A 21,285-nucleotide genomic window follows, 5' to 3' on the forward strand; every position below is an offset into this window, starting at 1 on the left:
TGTGCACCACTTGCCTGCTCTGAAAATTAGCCACAATGTCTCAGGTTAAATTTGAGACGGGTCCCCCCTCACAGAGGAGCTGCAGCGACAGCCCGGGATTTCCCAAAGGCCATGCGCTCCACCAGTGATGCCCCACAAAGCCTTCAGCACCGTGAGCAATGGGCCAGCTCCCGGCGGGCCAGCCTCCACCCACAGACCGGGCCGGCCGCACTGTGGCTGACAGACATCTACCAGCCAGCTGTTAATTCCACGTCACACCCACAGTGAGTGAGAGGGCTCAAAAGACCACATGGGAGGCCATTGTCTGCCCACCAATGTGGCCTAGAGAGGAGGAGATGGACAGAGAGATAAATGGAAGGGTAGACGCAATGGTGCAAGGGACGGATGGGTGGATGTATGGAGGTATGGATGGGTGGCTTGATGGATAGATGGATTAGGTAGGTAGTCATGTAGGAAGAGAGACAAACAGATGAAGAGACTCCAGCACCACCAATAAAATGTAACTTTAAATGTGGATAGACACTAACATTTACATTTAAATGTAGATAGACATACGGACAGACAAGACAGAAAGACAGGCTGACTGACTCCGTAGAATACATAGCATGGAAATGACCTTATATGCATACAACAGAGTATATCGAAGAAAGAACATGTGAAATCAATATTAAGGAAGAATTTAAAAAAAGAGGGAGTAAACTAAGTTAACGGAGTGAAATCAGGTCTTGACAAATCAATGCATAGTATGTCACTAGAGAGACAACACAGATCACATGAACAGACCAGTCTCTAACACAGAGAGGGAGGCACGCAGGACGTCTTTATGGAGGTAACTGGGAAAATATGTGCTCAGTCAGACCCCAGTGTTTAAAAACAGACTAACTGGTGTTTACTCTGAGCACGTCTTCAAAGCCGTGAGTGTGACTCAAGCAAGACACATCATCACATTTAATTAAGGTCATCAAACATATGCCCTTAAAACTACAACTAGAGCAGTTCTCCTTGTGGCCTGCTTGGCGTGAACACTTGTGACTTGAGCACCCGCACCACCCCCAAGGTTTTAAAGCGCTATGTTTAGGTAACGCAATAAGAAATTGTGTTATTGGCATTTTGCTCCGTTTTATCCCTTTTTGTTCTCACTTCTCAGGCCCCATTCAAAGTGCGGATAATGGACTCTGCATCCTTTGCCCTCACAAAACAACTTCAGCTGTATCTGCCGTGTGTGCCGCTCGCATGGTGATCAGTCCCAGGTTCTGAGTACTGTACAGACATGGATGGGCGCAGACAGACTTGCCTTTGGCGCCCCTTCAGTACTTCAAAATTTAAAACAGGAAGAAATTGGTGCAGGATAAGAGGCTATCTTCCAACTGACTTCCAATTGCCACTCACTCCAAATTCCCTCCCCATTCTAAATTCCAAAAATCAACACATATTCATTCTCACTTTCCCTTTTCCAGTTAGGCAACATTCCAACGACAACTCAACTCAAACCTACAATTCTCATCATAAAAATGAAGTGCTTTGGCACTTGGTTATGCACAGATATAGATTTAGATCTCAGGCAGGGCTGGACTGGAAGATGTTTAAATCAGCTCCAAACTACAGGGGGTCACAACTGTAATTGGGATATGCGGCTATGTGCAGGTCATGGGAGCCCATCCGGCTCTGAAAGCAGCCATCTAGCCTGTAGTGTATTCGGTAAATGACAGAGTGGTTCTGTGTTCAGCTCAGCCCGGGCTCAGAATGTTATCCTACAGGCCGAGTGTACTTATGAGCACAGTCAGTTCCCTGTAATCTGAGGGTGTGAGTGGTCGCCTATACTGTGCTTTTAATCCGTGCAGTGAGCCTGGGGAAGCGCAAATCACACTGGATGCTCTGACTGACATCCATAAATTACTTCATTAGTCCCTATGTAGTGCAGAGCGGTGCTAAAATAAAATCGGATAGTGTATTTGTTTTCAGTTAAGTAGTGCACAAGGCCTACATAGTTGATTGGGGAAATAGAGAAGTGGCTGCTAGGGATAGTTTGTGTGTAGGGATGTGACCAGAGGGGGAAGCTACAGCATTTATGTATTGCTATGGCAGCTTTAGTTGGTGATTCTACATTTAGACATGCAAATAGGGTGAATGTGAACTCCTGGAAAGAAACACAGTCCTGATTCAGCAGGAAAGCAACCCCAAATGACTTTAATGGAGTCCAAGCTAGTTGCCAGTTTTCAATTAGTAGTGAGTACAGTATGGCAACAATCCAAGCCCAAGCCTCATTAGAATGCGCAAATATGACGCTGTGTCCTGCTCCATGTTCGACCTCATACCCTAGAGCCAGGAGGCCAGGCCAGCCAGTGCAGCCACCACTTCCCCGAATAGTCGCCGGTAGCTTCCTATTGGCAGCCTCAAACTCAGAGGGTAGCATGCATCTGTGGATGTGCCTGGAGTCCACAAGAGATAAAAAGAGGCACTCTTTGGTGAAAAGGATGAGGATTTTGGACTGAAGTGCCTTACTAAAACCCCACAGTAAGGCTGTGTAAGGTGCAGGGCGCTCTGAAACATGTACAACACCTTTTACTATAGACTCCCAATGGGAGTTTAATTCAAAAGAAGCCATAATGTTGTTTATTTGGAAGCAAACAATGCTAATTTGCCGTTGCTTGTGGTTCAATTTGCAGAGTGCCCGTGTTTGTCCAGTGAGGGTATGGGGTCTGGGGGGGGAGGGGTTGGGAGTCAAGTGGCCCGTCTAGTGCTATCTTGAAGACACAGTCTCTACGACCATCTTCACAACCCCGATATACAGACAGTCCGGTCTCAGCCAGTGGACCCCACACCCTTCTGCTGTGAACTGTCATCATATTACAGACATAAACATGCTGTAAAACGCGTCCCATCATTTTACTAGTAAAGTGAGATAGCTCAGTGTGTTGAACGTCTGCGGCAGGAATCTGTGCTTAAGCTGCGGATTTCCAACGAGGCCGGCCTGCATTCGCCCAAAATGAGCTCCTGCGCTGCGTTGTCCAAGTTCACCCTGTTGCAAACCTTTATAAAGATCATGTCACTGGCATCACAGACAGACTGATTAAAAAACAAATGAGAGCATGTTGTTTGAGCATGTGGGGACAAGTTCCCTCTGATTCCGGTTTAGATTACTTTAATTTAAGGTGTTTCAGTAGAGATTAATTTGACCAACTCTAAAGAGTTCAAATGGACATGGCTCTGTTCAGAGAATGGGTAATAGAAAACAATGACTGCATGTGAAACATGACCCTGACCGCGTGAATCTTCAATTTTACCAACAAAGAATAGTTTATATTCTCAAAGCTCTTTGGAGAGCATACCACTATATTCCAAGAGGACACTATGCTATCACCGAACTGTACAATTGGTGATAACAAAACCTGAGGGTTTCTGCCAGAGACGCTAAAGTTACTGGAACAGGTTTTCATTGAGCACAAAGGGTGGAAAAACTATGGCATAGAAACCAGACCAAAGTAGACTCTGTACCCTGATACTTATAAAATGTATTCGCAAACTGGTCGGTAGCAATGAAAGACCATGCATTAATCTGGATCACTGAACCGTGGCATCAGATTTTCCCAGCTCTTAGCAGAGCTCAGTTGCATTATTGGGAATTTATTACAAACATTTATACAACGGCAAGAGCTGAGCCATTTTTCAAGCTAATGTTTACCCCAACAAAAACGCAGAATAGAACACACGGTTAATATTCACACTTTTAAAGTGATACAATATCTTATTAGAGGAGACAGTCCCCTCCAAGCAAACATGTGAAAAACAAAAATGGCAAAAACAAGATAACTCATCAGTATGATCTGGTGTGTGCCTATAAATGTTGGTATCTATTAGTATGTTCAAAGCAATACGCACAAGAAAATGTAGAAAAACAAGAATCGAACCGGCCTGCTTTGTGGGCAAAGTCAAGAAATATACATGTGAATGGGCAATCATCAAAAATCAACTCAACAGTACCGATAATGTTCACTGTGTTTCTAAGCACTGGAAAGTGCATGATGCATGATTTCTGTTTGACTTGACAGAGATTGGCCTGAGCTTTAACCAAAAGAATTTAAAATATTGCATGTCCGGTCATGGAGGTATTACAGAGCCTCCGCTGTCCGCCCTAAGCATGGTTACCATAGCTGCCAAGGTTTTAGATTGCTATGTGTGACATTTTCATCATTTCAGTGTAACTATGAGTGACATTTCAACGACTATGAGTGACACTTTCTCGCAAGCTTAAGTCAAGTAATAAAGATGATGGAAGCATATAAATATCAGAAATTACACCCATTTCACCAAAGAGAAACTTTAAGAGATCTTAATATTACTGCAAAGCGCCTGGTACGGAAGGGCACTACGCTAGTTAGTGGTGGCTGGTGACATTTGAAAGTGGTGAGACGATTCAGCAGTAGCAGCAGGACTCGGGATCACGGTTAACTGATACATGCCAATAAACCTGATTCGGGAGGGGCAACCCCGATTTTTCAAGCCAAAAACGACTATTTTTGTAACAGAGACCATATCAGCTGCTGAGTTTACAGTAGGCCGGCATATTGACTTTTGATGGGCCCAGGTAGTTACACCTACAAGCATATATGCATTCTCTGAATATTGTCAGTATTATGAAGTGTCAGGTTGTTACTAAAAGCATCAAACGTGGCCCAAATGGTGGTGCATGTGAGACACCACTTTGCATCAGCTGGCAAAAATCATTCCACAATTGCGCCTTCCAACACCATCAAGGAGCAAAATAGTTCTGCAAATAGATATACACTGGATATATTTCATTCAAAAGCAAACAATTAGCCCTGGTATAATATATAGCAGTAAGAAAGAGGTTGAAACAAGTAAAGATGTTGGAGTGGCGGTACATATCTTACACAGGAGATGATTTATGTTTGCCCAGTCACAAGAAGAAACGTAATTTCCTCTGTTTGTCTGCTGGTGAATATATGTGTGAATCAGTTCAAAACATGAATGCGAGCACTGGGAGGTTTAGTTATTGCAGAAACAGAAATGCTACTAGCAGTGTTAACCGGGCTCCCAATCTTTCATTTGAGCAGTGCAACAATCATTTTAATTAAATGCTGAGCACATTGGCCCAGCAGCAAATGACAGGCCACATGCAAAAGCCCAGGGCCTACAAAGAAGTGTTTTTTGCTCGGGCGACTGGGGCTGCATTTAAGCTCTTCTCTTCGCAATGGTTGTCATGAGAGGCCACCCCATCCAACATGCAGTCTACCTCACGTTTTTTCCCTGTAGCATTCTGAATACACAAGCACCCAAGAGGAGCAAGCGCCAAAGATAGCCACCTTCCACGCTGTTATCTTGCCATGTTTTACATCTTCAGTCGTTTCCATCACCCAGCCAATTCTTCTGTTAAAGTAGTAATCGAAACAAAGAAATGTTTTTGAATCCGATAGATCACCTGGCTCTGTGGGTTACATGTTCGATTCTGTCATGAATGTTAAACTTATGGATCGGATGTTTGAGTACTGGCGCAAGGTCGAAAAATCCAATGCCATTGCGGTAGATAAAGGTAGCGTCTGTCTTTTGAGAGATACGAGGCTGACTGAACTACCGAAACAGGCAGTTCTTGAAACATTCACGCTAATAGAGGCGGAAAGAGTTATGACTGGCCATCTTGTTTTACTGGACAGTCCAGTACATTAAGTTGTCCAACAGTGCTTCGGATTAGCAGTAATTCTGTAAATGTGTATACCAGCACTCACTCGTGGGTCTGAGACCTGGCCCAAACAGGATGTGTGAGCCCCCAACACACTGGTGCCTAGTGTTGTCACAGTCGAGCAGGCAGACAAAAAACAGAGCACTGAGTTTGAAAGCCAAATCAATCTGGAGAACACCATCCCAGGACTCGGGCCACTCTCTGTGACACGACTGACGTCACCCCGCCCAACAGCAGGGATCATGTGATAGGCCTCAGCACAACAGTTAGTCACGGACCCACCCACCTGTATCTCGGTGATGGAGCACTAAGTGACACAGACAGCAAGCAGCTGCATAAGCGCCCTGATCGCGTGCCCCTAGGCAGCATTGGTGATTTAATTTGTGTTAACACGAACAGTTTGGGGTAGCAAATGGCTGGTAAACAACTGTCTACTTACTATGGAATGATCTTTAAGGCCAGCGTGCCTGGCGCGTCAGCAACTCATTCAATCCACCATAGACTTCGGTCCAGGCTGCTGGCTTTCTTAATGAGTCCTGGCTGGCTGATTCTCAGATTCCATTACAACTTTTAGGTTCGGACCTGTTTCGCGACCGCAGCGCAGTGGATTTATTCAGGATTTATGTTGTGAGCACTGCACTGCTCTCACTCAGGAAATCCACTGCGCTCGCGGAACCTGGCTGGGGCCTAAGTAACCACCATCAATCAGGCTTTTACTTTTTTTGTAATTACGGTCTGGGTCGCGACGCCTCCTCCAGCCCAGTCCCAAGACCCCTGCAGACAGTGCCTCAACTGCGGGCGCTGGGAAGCAGAGACACTGGGAAATAATTAAAGAAGTGCCTCCAGGTTCTGCTCCAGCCTCTGTTTCTCTTGAGTAGTGACCATGGCCTCCTCCTCTCGCAGTCACGCGCACCAGACCTCATCCTAAAGGTGAATGTTTACCGCCGCGGCGAAATGACATCACTGCGTGCCGCGTGCAGGCAACCAATCAGCCAGTGGCAATGCGTGCCGGTGGATTTTTTAAATAATAAATGTAGTCCTCCTCGCAGTGGCTAGAAATAACATTTTAGTGACATAACATGCAGCATCATGGACACGGACAGCACCAGCAGCTGCTGCATTTTATGCAGAGAAATGTGCTTGTTTGCTCGTCTTCACGTCGCCCTCACCATCCAAATCGGCCTCTGCAACAAAACCGGCCCCCTATCACAAAACCGGCCCCCACACCATGCAGCCTACCGGGGGATTGCCCGGTGCCCGGCATTGTCAGTCCGGCCCTGCCTCTCTCACAACAGATATTCTTTTTCTGAGACGATTGACTTATACACTGTGATTGCCAATAAGCTACCGAAAAGATTGAAATCTTGAATAGCAAGGCTAAGAATATCGAGGTACAGAATATTCTGAAGAAAATATCAAAGGCCACTATATCGAAAGGTAAGTGCATATAACAGAAGCATAGACTTACTATTCCTAACTCTACCTCTATGTACATTGAGGATATCTATTTAGTTACAGTACATATAAGTGGAGTTAGGTATTAAAACATCTATTCTTAGTTACCTTTCAATATTTTGGATTTAATATTTTTTCCTCAATATTTGTATACCTCAATATTCTCGCTTCAATATTCGATGGGCGTACCTGCTGAAACTAATTTCTGTTCAGCTGATTTGTATGTATTAATTTATGCACACTTATTTTACAGGGCACTAGAGAATCTGGAAATGGTTTGTAAGTGCCTCGTATTCACAAGGCACAATAATTTATATTCAATCTTGTCTAGCTTCAAGAAGAAAAATAAAATACTGAGGCAAATCAGGCATTGTGGGGTCCAAAGGTCTCAGCGTGGAACGGTGCAAGGAGAAACTGTGCTCATGTAAATAACAGACCAATAACACTGCTTGGAGATACCCCAGCTGGCCGAGATGAAGTAGTCCAATTTACAAACATGTAGACAGTAATGTGCAATATCACTGCGGTGGACCGAAATGTTCACCTCATTGGGTTGTATGTAAAATACAGATGAAAAAAACTAAGGGGCTTTTTTACAAGCCCCTATCCCCAGAGGAACATCTTTGCGATGGGGGCTTTGCCTTATTTACTTGTAAATAAGGCACCCAGTCACGCTATACTTAGCGTGAAAGGGGTGGGCAGTGGGTGTTTTGCCGCAACACCCATTGATTTTGACGCTGCCCCCTATTTACAAGGGTGGCATAAATAGGAGGCAGTGCCAAAATTAGGACCAGGGAAAACCTGATCTTAGTATGATGAAACAAGGAGAAATGCTTTATTTCTCCTCGTTGTTGCTGTTTTTTTGTGTGCTGCATTGTGCAGCACACATAGAAACAGAAAAACGCCATGAACGGTTGTTTATGTGCAGGAAGGTGTTCCTTCCTGCACATAAATAATCATTTTTAAAAAAATTACGATTAGCAACTTCTAGGAGTGCTGCACATTGGAGCTCAAATAGAAGTTTCAAATCGTTGTTGTGATAGTTTATGTGCAGGAAGGGACACCTTCCTGCACATAAACAATAATTTCCTCAATGCAGGCACCCTTGTACTTTGGTGCACAGGTGCCTACGTAGGTACTAGACAGTTTAATTTAGTGCCAGCACTAGGGAAAATGCAGGGACGTGCCATTTCTTTGTAAATATGGCTCGTCCCTGTGTTTTCAAAATGTCAGAGCATTGCATTAGCTTTTTGTGCTTACCGCCATGCTCTGCCAGTCCGTTGTACATATACCGAATATTATACAAAGCATGGACTACAAAATCTCAAGCTTACATAAATATCTCGCTACAAAATGTAGACTTCTATCTAATTTCCACATCCAGCCAAACTTAAACCCAACTGGGCTTATTTACAAGCCCCTTGCGCCACTGGTGAGTCACTTTTAACATGGGAAAAAGTGACGCACTGGCAGCGCAAGGGGCTTGTAAATAAGTCCCAACATGTTTTAGAACTGTGGGGCAGATTTACAAGCTCCTTGGGGCATTTTTGCATGCCTTTGTGTCACTTTTGTGATGCAGCGGCGGCGTTAACAATGCGCCACGTTGCGGCCCATTTACAATGTGACACATCTAGGGAGATGCGTCACGTTGTATAGCCCTGCACCACATTATACCTTGCGTTCCCATGCAAAAAAAGCCTCATAGAAGTGACGGAGTGAAATCTACAAGATTTCACTGCGCCAATTCTAGGATGCCACTGCGCCAAACCCTTATGCCTGTTTGGAGCAGGCGTAAGGAGTGAACCATCACAACAAGTAAAGGCCTCCCAGAGCATTGCTGGAGTTGCATCGTGCTTGCGAAACAATTCCAGAAATGCGTGACCTTTGTGCCAACAGATGCGTGACGCATCTGTCAATTGTAAATGCCCCGCCTCCATGGTGGCGCAAGTGCTTTTTGGCTCAGCGCAAGGAAACTGACGCATCTCTGCTATAACGCTGAGATGCGTCAGTTTCTTGTAAATCTGCCACTGTGTTCCTTTATTATTCCAAACCACAGACTTTGCAAATTTTCGGTACAAGTGTGTGATAGCGGGATTATGTTCAAATCAACATTTTTTTGCAGTAAGATATTTATGTAAATTGGAAGGCTAAGTTTTTACAAAGTCTCCTATGGGAGTCTCTGTTTTCACACTATCCCTTCACTTTGAGTTATGGTACGCAGCATGTTTTTGCTGACAGCGCAGCAATGTCGAATGCACTGCTACATCTTTTTGCAACACTTGAGGACTGAGTGGGTTAGCAAAACTCCTCTTAAGGTATGTTCTTTCTTTCAATCAAATTGACAACACTTTCAAGGCTTCACATTTTATGGTGTGCTTTCCTAAGGAAGTTAAATAACAAAGGATAGAAGACACACAAACACCATAGCCGTAAAGGGCAAGCAGCAAAGTGAACTGCACATTCTGATTGGTCAGAATACGAAAATCACATGGGCCTTATCTTTCGCCTACTGAGAATGGAGGTCCAGGCCAACATTAAAACAGACTCATTTAAATATTGTTTTTTTCTTGTTGGTGACTTGTTGTAACAGGGTTTCGGGCCAGCACACTACTTAGGCCATTGTAAGGCTTACGTTTTACCTGGGTGGAGCTCGTCCGGTTCTTCGACCCCAGGGAAGGCGAGGGGGTTTTACATGGCTTGTCTGCCCTCTGGTACTTTTGCTGGAATTCATCCTGTGCAGAGAAGCAAAATAAAAAAAGACAACACCCTCCATTATAATGATAAATAAACATATGTGACTCTACGCACATACACACCAGAAGAAATCAAGGGTAGCAAAGGCGTGCGCACTCCAGGAGGCAGAATCATAATACAGATTTTCCTCTCATTACGAGTTACTGGAGTCACCTGCGTTGAGAAATGTCATATCGCACTGACACAGGTACACACAGTGGCACTGTACACACACAATGGCACTGTACACACTGGTACTGTGATGACTTGACCACGGTGTAGTGTCGTGCACAATAACGACAGACACTTACTTATGTTTTTTATGAAGCTTTATTCTGTGCCTCCTTACTCGTCCCTGTCCTTACTCTAACTGCCCCTTTCCTGTCTCCGCTCCTCCTCTTCCTCTGGCCCCCTAGCTCCGCCCACTCCCAACTACAAGAATGCATCACAATATTACACCTCCCCCTTGTTAACGAAATGAACTTAGCGTCCAACATATTTATAGTTCCTCGATCAGCCACAAGGGGCCACGGGCCGTTCGTTTGAGCTATGGAGACGCATCTCAGTTTCCATTGTGTGGCTTTCTGTCGCCTTGACGAGAGCATCCTTTACTACAGGGGTCTCCAAACCGGTCCTGGAGGGCCGGATCAATGCCAGATTTTTAAAACTACTACATGTATCTTAATGGGGATATCCCAAAAATCTGGAATGGATCAGGCCCTCCAGAAACGGTTTGGAGACCCCTGCTTTACTACAAAAAAAACATGTTTGCAATTGCACGACGTCTCGTGTGATATGTATGCTCAGATTCGTGGTGGTTTTCAATCAGCTTCTGGGTGATCCACTCACCTTCAGTGTCTGAGGTGACTGTGAAGGGCTCAGCTTGATATCAGCAGTCTGTCTTCCTTTGTGACTCTTGTTCGATTGACGCTCGATCTCCTTTCTGAGGGTATGTTGTTCTGGTTCTCTTCCGAGCACCCGCATGTACTTTTACTTCTTTTTGTCTTCTCCAGTTGAGGGCAACACTGCCCTCCTGTTCAGAGTCATGTATGCCAGACGGTAAGGTAGTATCTGAAGAGATCGTCTTGGTTTGATTTGGAGACTCCTTTGCTGCCTCTGGTTGTCTCATCCACTCCCGCTCGCGTTTGGGACTGGTGAACCTTTGGACCATCTGGGCATATGTATGTTTCTCTCTCATCCGATGATGATCTTTCTCTATTGACACGTCTGGCTTTCCTTGCGGATTGACTGGCTGGTCCTTTTCCATCCGGGAAGTAATGTCCACTATATCTGTTCTCCCTTTGTAGGCCCTTTGAGTCAGCCTCGCTGACCCCATCAGGGGTGACGGTGTATTATTTATGTCTTGATATACCTGTGACTGACATGACAGGTTGTCTTGTGGAGTGATTGAGTATTCAGAGACATTGGTGTGAGACATGTTGCTCTTGACAGGAAGAATGTCCCTTGGTTCTATGGTGTGTTCGGGTGGTTGACGCCATGGCCGTTGTCGGGACCATGACTCGGTCGACTCGAGGGATCGAGCAGACGTGCTTTCTGAATCGGAAGAGTCTTTTGTTGTTTTCCTTTGAGAACATTCCTTTGAGTGTGTCCTGAGTGGTAAATTTCTGAAATCGGTAGGCCGTGACGGGCTGCTCCTAGAGTCAGAGGTTTCTTTGGGATATTTCTCCGGGTACCTTTCTCGAAGTGGCTTCGGTGTCATCTCTCTGGAGAGGTTGTTTGATAACCACATGTTTATGTCTTGTGTTTGATCCCAGGGTGCTTCATATTTGTCTCTCTCACATGATGGTAATGACCTCCTCTCAGTTTTCTCGTTATCTCGGATGTCATGGATGCGTTTGTCTTCCCCTTTCCGGTGTCTGAGTGAATCAGTCCATCTTATGCGGTTGGCTTCTTCTTCCCGCTTGCTTTGTGTATTGACATCTGTGCTATGGGTGTGATGTGTTCTATTGCTTGATGCTTCCTCGGACGCATCTACAGAATTTGGCGAATAGTGGGATGCTCGGGGGTGCTCGTGTGCCGATTTCCACTGTTGACATGATTGTTCCCATCTTCTGTAGTTTGTTTTTCTTGCCCGCTTGTTGGGCAGACTGCCATCTTGTCCATGGGTGCGATCTGTCCCACTTGACGCTTCATCCTCTTCAGAATAGTTTGCGCCATGCTTTGAATGACTCCTTGAGGTTGTGTCAGTGACACTGTCACAATCCTGGATTGTCCCGGTCTTTTGTATTGTTGACTCGGAGTATTCCATGTCCCTTTGTCTCTCCCGCTGTCTTATCTCTGGTCTGCCTTCACCCTCCCTCTTTCTGGTTTTGTTTGTTTCTTGGGTTTTGTTCCCAGACATGAGGGATGTCTCTTTCCTAGTATCTTTGTGTCTTGCATTCGGGTGCAATTCTTTTGATATGTCTCTTGCTTTGACCCGCACTCCAACTTCGGCCTTTCTGAGGATTTCCTTTAGCGACCACTGCCCTCGAAGGATCTTGCGCTTCATGTTAGAATTTGAACAGCCTTCGATTATCCGGAGCCGAACTGTTTCCTCATTTGTAAATGTATTGAAATGGCAGCATGGTACCAAACTTTGTAACCGGGTGATGAATTTTGGCAATGGTTCTCCTGGTTCCTGCCGTGCTGTGTTGAAGGCGATGCGATCATGATCCACGTCTGCCTGTGCGTGGAAATGGGCACGTAGCTTCTCTTGGAGTCTTTCGTATGTCTCTGTGTCCTTTTCAGGAAATGTTCTGATTAAGCGTCGGCCCTCATGACCTACCAGCTGGAGGAGTAGTATCAGACATTTTCTATCTCTTCGCTCACCAGTTGCTTCAAAAAATCGTCCAGTGATTCCAGCCACCAGTTCCATTTGAGACCCAAACTCTGAGTGTCAGTCTGTGTCACTGGGGGCGGCACTTCAATGCAGGGATTTGACCGTTGTGTTGCTTTTCCCACCGCCATGAGGGAGGAAGATTCTGATCTGCTAGGGTCACAGGACTGTTCACTTTGCTCCTGTCTTCTTCGCTGACTCTTTTCAGCCAAGATCCTTGGTCTGGTCGTTTCTTTTGAGGTTGGCAAGCTTCGCAACTGTCTCGATAGGCGCCAGTGACTGAAACTTGGATTTCTTGAGTTCAGAATGTCCACCACTCAGCTACACTATGTGTGACTCGTGGCTCGCTTTCTTTAGAGTCGCATGTTAGCTGCAGGTGGTTGGTGGCTCTTCCGCGATGGTGCCTGGCACATTTGACATCTTGCTCGCTCATGTGTCTCTTTCTGGACTAGTGCAGGTTATCCAATCACTTCATTGATGAGAGAAGGCTTCCTTGACATTCATCTACTCATGCTTCTGAATCATTTATTTTCTTAGCTCCCGTTACTTTGAATTGTTTGTCTTCACGTGGTGCTGAGCGTTTACTTTGGCACTTGTCTTTGCTCGTGCTCGTTACATTCGGGATTTGCATTTGCTTGTGCTTGCTGACTTCGGAACTTGTGTTCATCCGTGCTTGTTTATATTCAGTGCAATCTTCGCTTTTTTCCGGCACTGGCTTGTGCTTGGCGCGCAGTGAATCTTGCATGTGCCAATGCTCGTTGCTAACAGTTACTTTTGTTCATTCCCCCTCTTGTCACTTGTATTAGTGCTTCTTTGTGTTCACCGTTGTCTTTACTTGTCTCTGGCATTTGCTTGTGCTTGTTCTATTGCGCTGTTGTCTTCGCTTGGTCCTTGTATTTGCTTGTGCTTATTTCATTTGGCTGATGCGTATTCTTTCATTACGTTTGCCACTGCTTGTTCGCTTGCGTTTATCAATGTTTGCTCCTTCACGTTTGCTAACATTTGTTCATTTGCATTTGCCAATGCTTGTTCCTCTAAACTTGCCAAGGCTGTGTTCTTATTGTTCACTTGCAGTTATCAATGCTTGTTTTATTTCAGGTACCAATGCTTGTTTGGTTTCAGGTACCAATGTTTGTCGTTTTCCGTTACCAATGCTTGTTTTATTTCCCTTACTAATGCTTGTTTTACTTCCTTTACCAAGGCTTGTTTATTTCCCTTACCAATGCTTGTTTTATTTCCTTTGCCCGTGCTTGCTTGCTTGCTACTTGTTTTGTCTTTGCTAATGCTTGTTTGCGTGATTCTCGCTTTTGCCAATGCTTGTTTGTGCTCTTACGCCGCCTGACCTCAAAATGGCCGCTTGCAATCTGCACATAGGAATGTCTCATTGGCTGCCTGATTCCAAGATGGCCGCCGCTAAAGAAATCTCGTTTCCCACGAGACTTCAACTTCATTCAGTTCTTTCATTCTTCCATCGGGACTCACCGGCAGCCGGTTTTGCAGGCAGCAAGACTTCATCGACGCTTCTTACACTCCTGGGCCGCTAGACCATCCAGGTAGTATCGGGGTAGGCTCCCGACCTCATTTCTTTAATCTCGGGCCATTTCAGTAACCGTGTGCCGTGTCACACGAATCCGGGGTGAGCTCCAGACTTTAGCGCGCACCGGCTCTCTCCTGCAGGCACTTTCACGAGGCTTTAGCAATGCCTCACGCGCTCCTTGATCCTCACACACTCCTTGATCATCGGAGCAACAAGGTAGGATCGGGGTGAGCTCCTGATCTCTTCTTCGATCGCGCACTGCTGGGCACACATCTGGCGCGAAACCACGCTCCGCTTCAATTACCTTCAGCGCTCGACCACACGATCAGGCAGGGCTCCAGGCGATCAATGAATCGCGGAGCTGAGGCAATTACCGCTGGCCTTTGGCTTTAGGCGGCGGCTTCAGTAGGGCACACGTGTCCCAACGGCGACCACTTCTCTCGTGCTGCCCGGGACAGGACGTTTCTCTTCATTAGTTCAGGGGTGGAGGTTGCAGGATCCCGCCCTCGTCGCCAGCTGTAGTGTCGTGCACAATAACGACAGACACTTACTTATGTTTTTTATGAAGCTTTATTCTGTGCCTCCTTACTCGTCCCTGTCCCTACTCTAACTGCCCCTTTTCTGTTTCCGCTCCTCCTCTTCCTCTGGCCCCCTAGCTCCGCCCACTCCCAACTACTAGAATGCATCACAATATTACACACGGTTAATGTGATGAAAGAGGCGAGTCGTACTTCTCAAAACATTTTCTGATTTTCACATGTTTTCTTTGGGAAATATTTCCAATGGTTGGTGTTTTGGAGCAGTGTAACCTTTCAAGTGTGCTGGAGCAATGCTGGCTCCCAGTTTGGTGGAATGTTCTTATCTTCCTGTGAGGAGCAATTCTAGAATCCAGAGTGCTGAACCGGTCTTAGTTCCCCACAGAGTTGAAGTGGTGTTAGCTTTCAGTGTGCTAAGGCAGTGTTAGATTCTGGTGTTATGAAGCATTCTTGGCTTCCAGTGTTCTACTTTGGACTTAGCCTCTAGCGTGCTAGAGCGATGTAAGCATCCACTGTGCTAGAGAAGTGCTAGCTTCCCGTGTGCTGGAGGGGTGCTAGCTTCCAGCATGCAGGAGTGATGCTAGCTACCAATGTACAGGAGTGGTGTTAGCTCATGCTCCCAGTGTGCAAAAGTGGGTTCGCTTCCACCAGTGTGCAGGAGTGGTACTAGCTTCCAGTGTGCAGGAGTGGTGCTAGCTTTCAGTGTGAAGGAGTGGTGTTCGCTTCCAGTGTGAAGGAGTTGTGCTAGCGTCCAGTGTGAAGGAGTGGTGTTAGCTTCCAGTGTGAAGGAGTTGTGTTAACTCCAAGTGTGCATTGTTAACTCTCAGTGTGCAGGAATTGTGTCAGCTTCCAGTGAGCAGGAGTGGTGCTAGATTCCAGTGTGATGAAGCATTGTTTGTTTCCAGTGCAGTAGCGATGTTGACTCTCAGTGTTAGCTTCCAGTGTGCAGGGGTGGTGAAAGCTTACATTGTGAAGGAGTGGCGTTAGCTCTCGGTGCGCCTGAGTGGTGCTAGCTTCCAGTGTACGAGTGGTGTTAACTCCTGCTTTCAGTATGCAGAAGTGGGCTAGCTTCCAGTGTGCAGGAGTGGAGTTAGCTCCCACTATGGAGGAGTGGTGTTAGCTTCCAGTGTGAAGGAGTGGTGAAGGAGTGGCGTTAGTTCCCAGTAAGCAGTAGTGGTGCTTGCTTCCGGTGTGCTGAAGCATTGTTTGTTTCCAGTGCAGGAGCGGCGTTTACTCCCAGTGTTAGCGTCCAGTGTGTAGGAGTGGTGATAGCTTACAGTGTGAAGGAGTGGCGTTAGCTCTCGGTGCGCATGATTGATGCTAACTTCCAGTGTACATGAGTGATGTTAACTCCTGGTGTCAGTGTGCAGGAGTGGAGTTATCTCCCAGTGTGGAGGAGTGGTGATAGCTCCCAGTGTGAAGGAGTGGTGTTAGCTCCTAGTAAGCATGAGTGGTGCCAGCTTCCAATGCGCTGAAGCATTGTTTGTTTCCAGTGCTGGAGCAACGTTGGCTCCCAGTGTTAGCTTCCAGTGTGCAGGAGTGGTGCTAGCTTACAGTGTGAAGGTGTGCATTAGATCTCGGTGCGCATGAGTGGTGCTAGCTTCCAGTGTACATGAGTGATGTTAACTCCTGATGTCAGTGTGCAGAAGTGGGCTAGCTTCCAGTGTGCAGGAGTGGAGTTAGCTCCCAATGTGGAGGAGTTATGTTAGCTCCGAGTGTGGAGGAGTTGTATTAGCTCCCAGCAAGCAGTAGTGGTGCTATCTTCCAGTGTGCCGAAGCATTGTTTGTTTCCAGTGCGGGAGCGGCGTTGACTCCCAGTGTTAGCTTCCAGTGTACAGGAGTGGTGCTAGCTTAAGTGTGAAGGAGTGGCGTTAGCAATCGGTGCGCATGAGTGGTGCTAGCTTCCAGTGTCCATGAGTGGTATTAACTCCTCCTGGATAGGGATAAAAATCAAGACAATTGCCGATCACCTCAACAAGGCTGACCACCTGCCCGGAATAAAAAAAACTCAAACACTCCATAAACAAAACACTACGGCAGCTTCGTAAAACTCCGCAAAACCTGTATCTGCAGTGTGTCCTTTGGGAAGCGAAGGCTCTATTAAAAAGAAAGAAATGGAAAAAAAGACTAAAGATTGACAAACTATGGGCAAAGTTACTTCACAATGCCAAACAAAAAAACAGTGCCAAGTTTTGCCAAACAATCAATAGGATCCGTCGTCCTAACCATCCTGGAATAAGTGTAATATAACAGAGGATGTCTGAGTAGATTGCCTCTACAACCACTTTAACAACAAAACGCAAAAGGATGAAGAAGTGGACAAGGAAACCTAAGAAAGGACAGAGGTGACCATATCTGGGGAGTAACAATGCAAAACCCCACTCTCGAGGAGCAAGATGGCCCCCATAGAAAAACACAAATTCACCAAGGGAATGAGCAGGCAGAAGGCACTGACCTCCAACCCTCCGTCAAAGAGGAATGCTATGGTCCAACAGCATTTCAGATAAAGAAACAAATAGCCAGAGGCAGACTTGGGGGCGATCCAGGCCCCAACGACATTACCCCAATGCTGTACAAACTAGGCGCTGAATACTAGAACAAAGTGCTATTACCGGTTTTTAAGGACATAAACTGTGCAATCACAATTCCGGACTCCTGGAAAGGATCAATCATCAGTCCAATTTTTAAACAGGGCGACAGGAAAGTCCCAAACAACTATCAACTAATTGTCTCATTGACGTAGAGGCAAAGTACTATGTGGGCACAATCTAGGACAAACTATCATCTTGGGCATCAGAATGTTTCATTATCCCTATAAATCAAACCGGGTTCTGCCAGGGCCAAGGAACTACAACCAACATTATGGCATTAGCCCTGCTAATGGATGCAGCTAAAGAGGCTAAAACTCCACTATTTCTCTGTTTTATTGACTATACTGCAGCCTTTGACCATGCCGACCGCGCCAAAATTTGTCAAAAATTGGAAAGCTGGGGGATATCAATACCACTTTTGAATCGGCTCAAATTGCTACATACTGACACCTGGATCAGGAATAAAACTGGGCGCAGACACACACCTCTCCAAACGAATCATCACCTCTAAAGGGCTAAAGCAAGGGTGCCTCCTAGCACCCTTACTTTTCACCCTCTTCCTAGCGGATCTCCCAGAAGAACTGGACAGTTGCGCATCACATGCTCCAAAATTGGGAAATATGTTATTGACAAATCTACTATACGCGGAAGACTTAGTGTGGATAAGTCGAAACCCCCATTGGTCTCCAACATCTCTTGGACTCAACAAACAGCTTCTCACTATGAAATGCCCTACAAATAATTCTTAAGAAAACTAAGGTCACAGCAGTACATTTTTATAAAAAGGGAAAAATCAACTGGTATTTAGGCGGGCAATGTCTGGACCAGGTAACCAGCTGCAAATATCTTGGAATACTTCTGGATCACAAAAGCTCATTTAAACCCCAGCTGGAGTCCCTGCGGAAAAAGGGAATTTTGACCTACCTAGCTATGAAACCACTGAAGAAAAAGCTGCCCGACCGAACTCTCGACGCCTTACTGCAGGTGCTGCGTGCAAAATTACAGCAGACACTAACTTACGGGAGCAGATCTCTTAAAGTAATAGCTAATTCTTACAGAGCAATTTTACATCTACCAAAATATGTTTCACCGGCCCAAATATGGCTGGAATTTGGGCTCCAAAAACAATTGGTGGAAAGAAGGGGCGTATACGTAAAAAGTTGGCACAAGATCCGCAGCGCCGAAGCCGGCTCTCTCAGCTTCCACCTCTGGGTTGAGTTGCTTCACCATGGAACATACCCAGCTAGGGAATACTTGTTCAACTCCATTAAGTTACTGGGTTTGTCGGCCCTTTGGGGAACCTCAACAGATCATGTATCCTTCAAACAAATCGCGAAAAAAACAACACAAATGGAATTAATCCTAGAAGACAAGGATATGCCTGCTAAAAGGGCCCATGGCTGGATAGTACTTACTTTCAAATTTCAAATCTTTATTTCGATCGATTGATCATAAAAGAAATACAATAAACACATCATTTAAAAATTTTAAAAAGAAAATGTTAAAGAATAGTAGCAATATATCTGAACGAGGGATTTTCAGGAGTCTCCTGCCAACTTTACATATCGGGATCTGGCATGCCACATCGCTGTCAGGAATTTAGCCAGAGCGAACACTGTTGGCGGGGATAAATCTGACTTTAAAACTCAGAATGCAGGAAGGAATGTTCTGAATCCCAGATTTCTAAGCAATGGGACTAGCCAGTATCGTCTACTTTTGTGGTAGGCTGGACAGAAGAAGATGACATGTACTTCATTTTCCTTAGTATGGACACAAGCAGGGCACAACTCAGTAGAAGGCTGTCCCGCCCATGCTTTGGTGAAAGTCTTTAGTGGGGGAGTCCCATACCTCCATTGCAGGAAAAGTTTCCTTGTTAAAACAGGAGCCATTCCATCCAACACGCTTTCAAAGTTATATGAGTCTTTTATTGCAATAAAACGATGTGTCAGAGAACCCTCTCGCGCACTGGCCAGGACCCGGGTGAGCATTTTTTCATAATATGCTCTGGAAAGCGCTTTCCTTGGAATCCTGGTGCTTGTGCTTTCTGGGTGGGACCACAGTTCTGGTATTCCGAGGGTCTCACATGTTGTCTTAATGTAATTTAGCCAAGGAGTCTTGGTGGCATTAGGTAGAGTTAAAAATTCCTGCAGCTCAGATCGATAGGAGATGAGATCTTGACTGCTCCAAATACGACGCCAAAATGTTAGGGGTTTGAGCCCTAGTTCTTCTGTGATGGGCCTACTAATTATCAAGCACTTAACCCGCAATCTTATTTGAAAATAGGAGTCAAAATAAGAACGAAGGAAGTCTTTAAAGCTACGACTAGGGGTCATTCCAATCATCCCACATCTGCCACCATGGGAAAGGGGAGGAGGTCCGCGTGGAAATGGGAAGGAGGACATCCTCCATGTTATCTGCATTTGTCCCAATCTAAAGGACATAAGAAGCACCTTACTACGACCATCTTTCAAGCGGAATGGCACTTGGACCTGCAGACAGACAGTAAAATTGAGCTTCAATCCAGCCGAGGCACAGTTAAATACCGGCTCACAAATTATTTTGAGATGGTAGCCAGGAGACTCAAAAACAGATTGAGTGCGGTCATTGGGCATGAAATGTAGCCTCATCAGGCACGCCTTGAAGCAAGATCCAATCAGCTAACAATATGTACTTTAAGCCACGCCAGTATTTTTAACCCACAATGACTATATGCGCAAAACAATGCAACTTACCACGCTGTACAAAGATGGCTGGTCAATTCAGTATAACTATTGTCAGCCCAGTTTTTCTGATGCACAAGCACTTTAGACTTACTGATGAGCATAATGGTCAATTGCGTAAATTACAAACAATGCCAACCGACTTTTTTTAAAGACTATTTTAATACGGTTTTATCTAATGAATTGTTGATAAAGAAATATTATGCTGTTATGTGTATGCAAAGGTTTTAATTAATCATGCATAATAAATACTACTTGGCAGCCTAAGAGTGACTATATGTAATTTGTAACTGTGTATGTCTACCCTGTCATTCCATATACCATAAACAGTAATATTTCATGTTTACTTGAAGGCAAGTTTAAATTCTATTAAGAATAACACGGAGGCTAGAATTATGCATATCTTCATTTTATCTGCTCAGCAGCCTTTCCAGATCAAAATCATAATGTAATCAAACTACACTTCCCATGGCCCCCGGGAAAAAAAATAATCTCTTCAACTAAGTAAATGCATTACTTATTTATTTATTTTAGGCGATTTGTTAAGCGCTCAACTACCCGTGGGTGTCTCGGCGCTGAGTGAGAGAACTAGCTCATGAGGAGTTTATTGCTTGAACAGCCAGGTTTTTATCTGTCTGCGAAAGGAGAACAGAGAAGTGGAGGTTTTGATGTAGGATGGTAGACTATTCCAAAGTTTAGTGGTGGTCACTATGAAGGATCTGTCTCCCCAGGAAACTTTCTTAGTCCTCGGGACTTGAAGTAGTCCAGCGGTTGATGATCGTAGGGATCTGGTAGGTTCGTAAGGACAAAAGGAGTCTTTCAAATAAGCTGGTCCTTGATCATGAATTGCCTTATATGCAATGCAGAGAGCCTTGAACTTGGCTCTTTTCTTCACTGGCAACCAGTGGAGCTCCCGGAGTGTTCCGGAGATAGAGGCGTACTTGGGACATCCAGTAATCAATCTGGCCGCCGCATTCTGCACCAATTGCAATTTCTTTAAGACACCTTCTTGAGCATTGACTAGCAGGCCATTGCAGTAGTCAATGCGGGCCATGATAAGTGCGCTGATCAGAGTTTTTCTTATATTCATTGGTAGGTAAGGTAGAAGTTTTTTTATCATTCTCAGAGTGTAGAATGAGGAAGATACTACCGTGTTGACGTGAGACATGAAGGTGAGTT

General features: G+C 45.3%; 1 protein-coding gene across 1 annotated transcript in view; it reads right to left on the reverse strand.

The window, feature by feature from the left end:
• Window positions 1-21,285, reverse strand: part of LOC147748518 (coiled-coil domain-containing protein 159-like) — a 402,735-nt gene that overhangs the window by 300,310 nt on the left and 81,140 nt on the right. The window contains exon 2 of the mRNA XM_086936450.1: window positions 9,793-9,885. Within this exon, the coding sequence (XP_086792576.1) occupies window positions 9,793-9,885 (93 nt within the window). The remainder of the gene's footprint in view (window positions 1-9,792; window positions 9,886-21,285) is intronic.

This window comes from Lissotriton vulgaris, chromosome 1_1 (assembly GCF_964263255.1).
Source record: "Lissotriton vulgaris chromosome 1_1, aLisVul1.2, whole genome shotgun sequence".
NCBI lineage: Eukaryota > Metazoa > Chordata > Amphibia > Caudata > Salamandridae > Lissotriton > Lissotriton vulgaris.